This window comes from Geospiza fortis, unplaced genomic scaffold, assembly GCF_000277835.1.
Source record: "Geospiza fortis unplaced genomic scaffold, GeoFor_1.0 scaffold41, whole genome shotgun sequence".
Classification (NCBI taxonomy): Eukaryota; Metazoa; Chordata; class Aves; order Passeriformes; family Thraupidae; genus Geospiza; species Geospiza fortis.
In genome coordinates this window covers 7,645,807-7,654,789 of record NW_005054299.1, presented here as the reverse complement: position 1 = coordinate 7,654,789, position 8,983 = coordinate 7,645,807, and the positions used below count along the sequence as shown (strand labels likewise).

General features: G+C 34.6%; 1 protein-coding gene across 1 annotated transcript in view; it reads left to right on the top strand.

Annotated features, from left to right (window-relative positions):
* LRPPRC (leucine rich pentatricopeptide repeat containing) overlaps nucleotides 1-8,983 on the top strand; it is a 76,836-nt gene that overhangs the window by 29,957 nt on the left and 37,896 nt on the right. Inside the window, exons 22-24 of the mRNA XM_005416190.2 lie at nucleotides 48-252; nucleotides 7,867-7,991; nucleotides 8,618-8,724. Coding sequence (XP_005416247.1) covers nucleotides 48-252; nucleotides 7,867-7,991; nucleotides 8,618-8,724 — 437 coding nt within the window. The remainder of the gene's footprint in view (nucleotides 1-47; nucleotides 253-7,866; nucleotides 7,992-8,617; nucleotides 8,725-8,983) is intronic.

Genomic DNA, 8,983 nt, shown 5'->3' with positions numbered 1-8,983 from the left:
TCCCTACATGAAATTACCTAAGGGTCTTTTGTGTTGTTTCATTGTAGATGCTATTAACATTCTAACGGAGATGAAAGAGAAGGATGTTCCTATCTCAGGCAGAACAGTTGCATCTTTTCTCCGCATTCTTAATGCCGCTGCCACGCGAGGTGAAGTTGAAACAGTGAATCGATTACATGACACCATTGCAAACCTGGGCTTGGTGCGCACTGCTGCCCTTCATGCCCCTCTGATTACAGTTCACCTTGAAAAGTAAGCTATGCTTGGGCTTCAGATGAACCAAGTTATGATATTTATATGTGTTCTGTGACCTGTGTACGCAATTCACAGCTGCACATATGTGTCTGGAAGTGCTCACGCACGTGCAATTACTGAAGTGATCTTAGAGCAGTAATGAACAAATATATTTTCTTCATTTAGCTAAGTCTGTTTTCATCAGCTAGACATCATGTCATGATCTCTGGGAACAGCAGCTGTGTTTTACGGGCACATCAGAGATGAAGTGGCTATATGTTGGAATATGCTTATGAATTAGTTTGTTCTAAAGTCTGTTTGACAAGATAGCTATTGAGAGCATGATAGGTGCAGTCTCAGCTCTTGTGGTTAAGTGGAACATGTTTTCACATCAAAACAGCATTATTTTGCTGTGCCTTCCAGTATATCTCAGGTGAGTTGCAGGGTGGTTGTTGAATACTGAAGTATTTTTAATTCATGTAATTCAAATAATTTGGTATCATTGCAAGTAGGCTGCTGTGTTTCTGAATTTAAAATTCAAAGCAAATACTGTCTGGTCTGTTATGTTTAAGGGATTTTGCCAATATATACTTGTGGTACCATTTATTAGAGAAAAGGAATTTTGTACAGGCATTCTGTTGGGAAGTATCTTTAATTCCATGTGAATTATTCCTTTGCATAAGTTTTCATTATGATGTGTAGGATATTTGAATTAACATGCATATGAATTTTATAATAATTTCCTTTTAAAATTAAGGAAAGAGTCGCTTTTCCTTTACCACATGCACAATCCTTTTATTATTCTTTTGTGCGTCACTTCTGTAGTTCCTGGATTTTCAACACTTGTAGCTAGAGTTTATGAATCAATTTCTTAAGATTTGGTTCATGTAAACAAAATGTTATTGGCATAAATATAATATCTATGAAATAAATGATTTTTCATATTATCATATAAGTCAGCCATGTAGGAGCTTTTAGTTCTTGTAGGTATTCTGGGTATGCAAGTTTTGTATAACATTTCTGTATTGGAAATTCTTGAACAAAAGCTAACTCTTGGTAGATGCGTGCACATTCTCTTTTAAAAACAGTGTTTTAGTACGTGGTCAGCAGTTGAGAATATAGTGTACTTCTTCTCAGTCAGTGACTCTGCCTTGGTTGCATCACAAGCCAGGCAGATGTTTATGAAAGTAATTTAACTGCAATCATATGTAACTAATGTGTCGGAAAAATATCTGATATGCTTTGCAGTGTGCATAAGAGCAGCTGCATTTTGCATAATTGCTTTATGCACATTGACATGCAAGTTGTTCCTGGTGCTACTTCAGCTCTTTTCACTTGAGATGTAGTGTATGATGGTGTAGGTAAAGGTGTGATCATGTGCAGATGAAGAGGGGTACAGTAATGAGTGTTATTTTATTTTGATTCCACTGGGTTTTTTTGGATTATAAGTTTTTGGGAAAACTTTATAAAAAGTTGGAGTTTTTTTTTATTGATAAAGGAACTTTTGATGAGACTAGATTCATGAAGGAAAAAGTAGTTCCAGACTTTGGAATTGTATGGCTTGAAGTCATTGATCCTCAACTGTAGAGGTGCCAATATAATTCATATGTATAAATAAAATGGAAAGTAAGCCAATTTCTTATGGATTTTTACCTGCTTATGGGTGGAGAGACTGCATCTTCTCTGATGGTAGACAGAATTTGGAAGGTTTTATCCTGCATAATTTGCTTAGGAGGAATAACTGCATTTTCACCGGGCTGTTTGTTTTTTGGCAAGGGGGAGGTGTTGTGGTTTGGGGTTTGTTTGTTTTTCTGAGAAATGCTAAGAGTATTTTGAAAGTTATGAGGGACTGAAAAAAGTGTTAGTAATTTCTTTCAGTAGTAGTGCTTATTGTTTGCCATCCTACAGCTCAAGTATCATGCTGAAATGTTGTCATTTAGGTGATCAGCGTGCCTCTGAAATAAGCTCTGGGATATTTTAAAATGTTCCACAGTAGTGGTTATACTGATGTTTTGTTTTCTTTATTTATTTCAAATTTTTTAATTGCTTATAAAGGAATCTGTGATTCACTTTTGAAGATTTCAACAATTACAGGTATAAAATGTTTTCATCCACCCTTTTCTTCCAGTCCTGAATATTCTTAAATTCTTGTTAAGTTCTAGTGCAAGTTAAAAGTTTCTTACAGAGCATGGAAAAGAAAAAAAGTGTTGGTGTTGAACAGCATAACTTTACAAAAGCCAGCATTCTAGTAGAATAGACATTTTGTCTTTAATATTCTGAGAAGTATTTAACTGAAGTAACTAGAGAAAGAACTCATGCTTACCTTGCAGTTTTTCTGACACTGAGTAAGGGAACTATCCCCCTGCATTAAATTTTCTGATTTTTATTTATGACCTTGAACAGTTTCTCAAGATGGGAAAATCACATTAAAAATTGAGACAGTCCATATGGTCTTGGTCTATCATATATTGTGATAAACCTTTCTTGGATTGTGTGACAAAAATCTGTAGGTATATAAAGAACTTGTACTTTGTCTTAAAAGATGTCTTACTTTTGAACTGGTTCTTCCACCTGCTGATAATTAGAAAAACTTGTGATACCTACACCATGTAAAAATTAAGATTTTTAAGGATTGTAGTTTTGGCTTAAGTAGTCTACAAACTCACCTTTGAGAAAAGAAACAAACAAAAAAAAACTTTCAGGTTTGAAGTTTACTAATTCCTGATATAAGAAGTGCTCTTAAGCAGAGGGAAGAAAATTTGCAGGTAAACTATGAAAGCATTATATTACAGACCATATGAGTAAATTATTTTGTAGTTTTAAGTCAGGGAACACAAGCTGTTAATACCTCTATCTTAAATGATAAAAAGGCTATAGTTGGATTGTTTTTCTTTAAAAACGGTGAGTGTATTTTAAGGCAGCATTGTCCAACAGAGCATTGTGTGCTCATTTGTCATTAATCTCATATAAACCCATTTTGATTAGTTTCTTATGTAGCAGACAGAGCATGAATGCAGTGCCTTGACAATTTTCTTTCTGTTGTTTTCATGGAGTTAAAATTACCTGTGATTCTTTTTGAGATCACTCTGCAGCACTTGCAAGCTATATGTCTTTTATATGCGCTTGTAAAAACAGGCATCTTTGTAAATTAAGTGGTATTTTTATGTCTCTAATGTCTCTAGCAGGGAGAGGTTTTTTCCCAATTTTTTTAGCGGCTTTATTTCAAATATTGTATTAAAACTCCTTATGTGTTGCTATGAAATTAGGGATGTTTGGCTCTCTTACTCCATTATTGCAATTAGGAATTTAGCATCATCAGTGGCAAAGGACAAAAGTGTCTCATTTGCCCTATGGGGACAGGACAGTGATAAGATGATTTTTCGTCAAGGATCATTGGGTCGTAATTAAGTTACATTCATGGCTATTGCTTTTTGAAGGATGATTGGTAAATGACAGGCTTCATGTGCTTGCTATGGACAGTGTTCACTAGGGTTTTTTCTCCCTCTGTCAGAAAATCCTGTTGAGTCTGATAATGTAAATGTGGCATTTTATTCTGAACAAAAGAGCAGGGAAATGAGCTATCTTGTCTAATCATTCAGTTGTTTAACACCGACTTCCAGTTTAGACTCAATTGGCTGGAAAGCACTTGACATGTGAAGTTAGTGCTGTTCCGAACGCATGTTTGAGTAAATTTTAAAGTAAGTGACAGCTAAATTGTACCTAGGGAAATTACAAAGCCTTCAACACAGTTAATTTTTTGGGGAGGATTAGTTGTAATTGCAACACCAGTCTCCTTGAAGATTCCTTAGTACAGCAAATGAACAGAAACACATTTAGCTCTTTCAAGAGCCTGTACTCTTTGTACAGAATAATTTTTGTAAAGCTGATTGTACCTTGCTGAATTGACTTCCCTCTACACTAACATCTGCTTCAGATTTGTAGAGAGGGATTTGTTTTACCAGGCTGCCCTCCACCCCCACCCCAGAGAGTCCCTTTTTTCTTTTTACCTCTCTAGCGATTTCAGGTTTGAGAGCTTTTCAATCAGTAAACCCCTTAGGTAAATTGCCACTTCACTAAAGCTTTATGCATAATGTTGCAGCACTTCATTCCAATTAAAATCAATATTTGGAGTCTTATTTTTATCAGGCAGACTCTCTGGTTGGGAAAGTTGTTTATTACAAGTAAAAGGGTTAGATTTAGTGCTACATTCTTTAAGCAAGAGGGGAGTGGCTTGTTGAAAGAGAGGGGGGCTGAAATATTGGGGAATGCTATAGCCAGTCCTGCCACAGTGTATCCTGCAAACCTTCCACTTCCTGAGTAATTTTGGCTCTTCAGATAGCTTTGCGTGATTGAAATTGCCCACACAAATATTTTGGAAGATTGGACCATAATACCTTGGACTTCATAGCCATTCTAAACAGAAAAGAATCAAAATACTTGGTGTCTTAACCTGAACTTCAGCTGGAAAATAATGCCAAAATAGGACTCTCCTGGGGCTGCATAAAGGCCAAGCAGAATGCGCTCGTGGCTGAGGTTTCTTCTGTCATTCAAATATAGTAGTGTATCTTCTTTTTTAAAAGAGCAAGTTTCAAAGTGCCAGAAAAATACACCTAATCTTTAAGTGGAACAGGTCTTAGTCTTGAACAGATAATATTTGTGAGTGACTTAAAGCTGTAGTATCTGGCCAACTCAAAATGAAGCATAGATCGTCTGTGTTCACGCTTTAAATACTGTTTATTCCAAACTGATGCTGGAAATACGATTTTTCCAACATGGCTATGAATATATGGGCTTTTTTTTCCCCTTTTTGACTAGAACCATATTAATGAAATAGTAATTTTAGACGAGGCTTTTAATGTCTTAGAGTAATAAGTATCCTTTGGGAAGATAAAAGGGTGTTTGACATGCATAACTTCTCACAAAAAGACTCCCAAATACTTTCAAAGGTACAGCTGTTTGTTAGTTTAAAATCATTCTGTCTAAATAGCATTTTCTTAAATGTAGAAATTCTCTTTTGTGCAGCTCTTTTTATTGTAATTCTTTCAAGAAACACATTAAAATGTTATGTCTGCTTGAAATTTGAAGCCTACAGTGAGTTTCTTATTTTTCATTTTCTAAAAGGACTGTAAAAACTGCATACGAAAGTTGCTGCTGGTACTTACTTGGAATTAACTGCAGTTTGTGACAGTTAAAAAACACTGCAGATTGCTAAATCATAGGAGCTCAAGTACAGGCATAAACTTGATAATATCAAGTTGAAACTTCTCTATGTTTTTTTGTTTTATATTTGTCTTTGCCAGTTTTAGTATTCATATGTTCTATAAACCCCATTCTCTGGTAAACTGTGGATGACTGGTTGGTTGATTAAATGCAACTGAACAAATATATCTGATTTTAGTAGATTAAAAACAGTTGTAACAATACATCAGTGTGTAAGATACAGTACTCCTTAAGCACAAACTTACTCAGCCCCTTTGAGCAGTATGTCCCAGTAACTAGTACAATATTTCAATTTATTTTTGTCTCAGGTCTTTGCTGACTTTTTTTCTCTGCATGTGCAGTATTAATGCCTTCAGAAGTATATATGTAGAGACTAGAAAACTGTTAATGCCACTGCTTGAATGACATTGCAAATATTCATTCATTTATTGATAGCTTTGACCTAAAAACAGTCACTTTAATCCTTTAGGAATACAGCCGAGACAATACTATAACTGTTTGAGCATCAGTCTGAAAAGCTAGATTTATCACTGAAAACTTTAATTTGAATGTATAAATGTTGTTGTGCCTCCTTAGAAATTGAGCAGTTTTCTGTAAAACTGTTTTTTTTCTAGATGTTAACTGAACTTGCATCTAAAGCAGGAGAAAAATACTGATTATATAAATCTTTATATCTGACTATGGTAACTACCATAGTATTTCGCTTTTATGACAGTAATCTAGCCTGCAACATCTACTTGCAGTTTTGAAATTAACCTGTAATTTAGTCTTCACCCCAAATGACAAAAATTCAAATGACTCCATGGGGTGCCAGAAGATGCACTGTAAACAGGGCTCAGTAAGGGGGATAAGGTAGAAATCCATCATCTTAGGTTCTTTTAAAGAATGCCAGTATTACTGAATAAAATTAATTCTTCTTCTGTGTTTTACTGTTAAATTTAAAAAAAATATTAGCCTACATAATGATAGTAGTACATGGTAGTTTAGTTAGTTATTCTTTGAAAAAGCAAAATCTGTGCTGTGCAAGAAGTGCAGTGTGAGGAGAGGAACATCTGAATTGGGCTTGTTTTAACAGTAATGTCTTGATTTGTTAAGGTTTTGTTGGTGAAAAATAACATTTTCATCATGCTTGGGAATGTAGCTTTGGGAATGTTAAATCATTATTTCAAGTCAGCCTTTCAGCTGCTGTTGTTAAGTGATTTTTAAATTATTTTTTTTCCTTTAGTAACTTACATCACCCGTATCAAATAAGGCTCTTGAAATCTAAAATGCAGTCTCACTGACTGCCTGGTTACTTACATTTTGTGTGTGTGGTCTTGGTTTGTTTCAGCTTAAACCTTATCCTTCAAAGAATAAGTTGACCTATTGTTTTACCAGTGTTTCTGTGGTTGTCCTTGGTTGTTTCTGGTATTTTTGCTTTGTTTTGTTTCAAGATTGGGTTGTAATCCTTCGAAAAAAAGGTCTGCAGCAGATGATTAAGTACAGTTAGTTACACAGTATTGAAGGTTTTGTATTTGTTGTTACTGTGATTGTTTTTATGACTTTCCAGTTTTACATTTTAATTATGTATACTTCTGAAGGTTTTAATAGTGTGTACATAGGGGAAAATTCAGTGAAAGATTGAGGTACCAAAATGGAAATATTCTCTGTGTTGCTTCTACTTGCTGCTCAAAGGCTCCTGACAAAATGCATTTAATGCCATCTTGTACACTTACTTACCTTTACATGGATTTAGCTCTAGTGCCATGTCTGACTTGGACAGGCCAGCATAAAACACATTTTGGTACCACACTATGTTGTTGAATTAACTGCAAAAATTGTATTTTTTAAAGTAGAAAATACTGTTGTATTCCGATTTTCATATAGAACGTAATAATGCTATATCCCTTCCATTGTGATGGAGTGGACATCTACAGATGATTTACAGGGACTCTGTTAAGGTGTAAAACCAGTGTAAAGCAATCTAATGAGCTGTGGTTATCTTAACCCTGGTGATCTCTACTGAAACAAAATATTGTGCAATAATTGTGAAAAGCTTAAAAACTGGAAATGCCTAAGCATAGACAGAGAGGTAATAGAGTGTACATGATATTACTTACAAATGAGAAAAATAAAGCTGTTCAACACTTAAGTGAATTTTCTGTGAAGTTTGGGTTTTGTCAAGATAGGACATAGCATAACTTAAGAATATTGCTCAAAATTTAAGTGCATCTGATGCTGAGGAACATTCACACCTTTGGCTAATTTATAGTAAACAAGTGGTCATGGAATCAAAAACATGAGGGAGGAATAAACACTTGGATTATAGACTGCTAAATGAATTTTCTGTGAAATTTTCAAGATTAAAGTGGTTTCAGCTTGGATTGCTCCTGCTCAGAATGTTTTTATTCTTGTTTTGTTTCATTCCACAAGGGATGACATGCCTGCAGCTCTGGAAGCTTTAGTCAGCTGTTACAAGAAGTATGGTAAAATTCTTCAACTTCATAACATCTGCTGTAAACTGGTAGAAAAAGGAGATGCTGATCTTCTGCAAAAGGGTTAGTTGCATGTAGTCAAATGCTGTCTACTAATATAAAGTATTTTCTGGGGGTTTCTCTTTCAGGATTTGTATATAATTTCTTTGAACTGAAAGAAAAAAAAGTTTGTCTTAATATATTAACTTCAGAGCACTAATATGATGCCTGCATTCTTCAGATTGAAAAATTGATTGTAATTTTAAACAGCTCTGGAACAGCTCTGTTTGTATAATATATCATTGAGCTCTCCCAGATTAGTGCTAATACTTGTTTGAGCTGTGTATGCTACTATTAAGAAATGAATTAATAGTAACACATCACAATAACAAAACAATACATCTGTTTTTCAAATAGCTGTGCAGTTCACAAACCATATAGCCTCACTTTCTATGAGGAGAGCATGCCAATATAGTCTGTTTTGTTGAATATAGTTCAAAATGTAGTGCAGAAAAACATTTGAAATATACTCAGCCACAAAGCTACAACTAATTGTGTCACATGTTATAATCATTCTGTTTGTTTCAAAATTATCCCCCTATACCTTATCTTTTATGAGGCTTGGAAAATATTGGTGTTAGGAATGTCTGACATAAATACTGAAATGCTTCAATATATTGAGTAAATTAATGAGTTTATTTTCTCTTTAGTTTCAGATTTTATAAGCAGAGAACATGGTGACATGATGGCTCTTTACGATCTCTTCTTCGCCTTCTTGCAAACAGGAAAATACAAAGAGGCCAAGAAGGTCATCGAGGTGGGGTTTTAACTATAGTACTCTCATCGTGCAGCTATTTAGACTCTTAATTAGAAACATTTAAAGTTTTTAACCTTTAATTAGTCTTGTTCTGATTCACATTAATAGAATGCAGTCCCAGTAATAAAAAACCCTCGGCCGGCTTTATTTTGTATAATTACAGTTCAGAAGAGAGACAGTCGTCTTGTACATTGAAATTGTTTCCTCACTTTTTCAAATTTGCTCTTATATATCAAAATGATATTTGCATATTAAATAT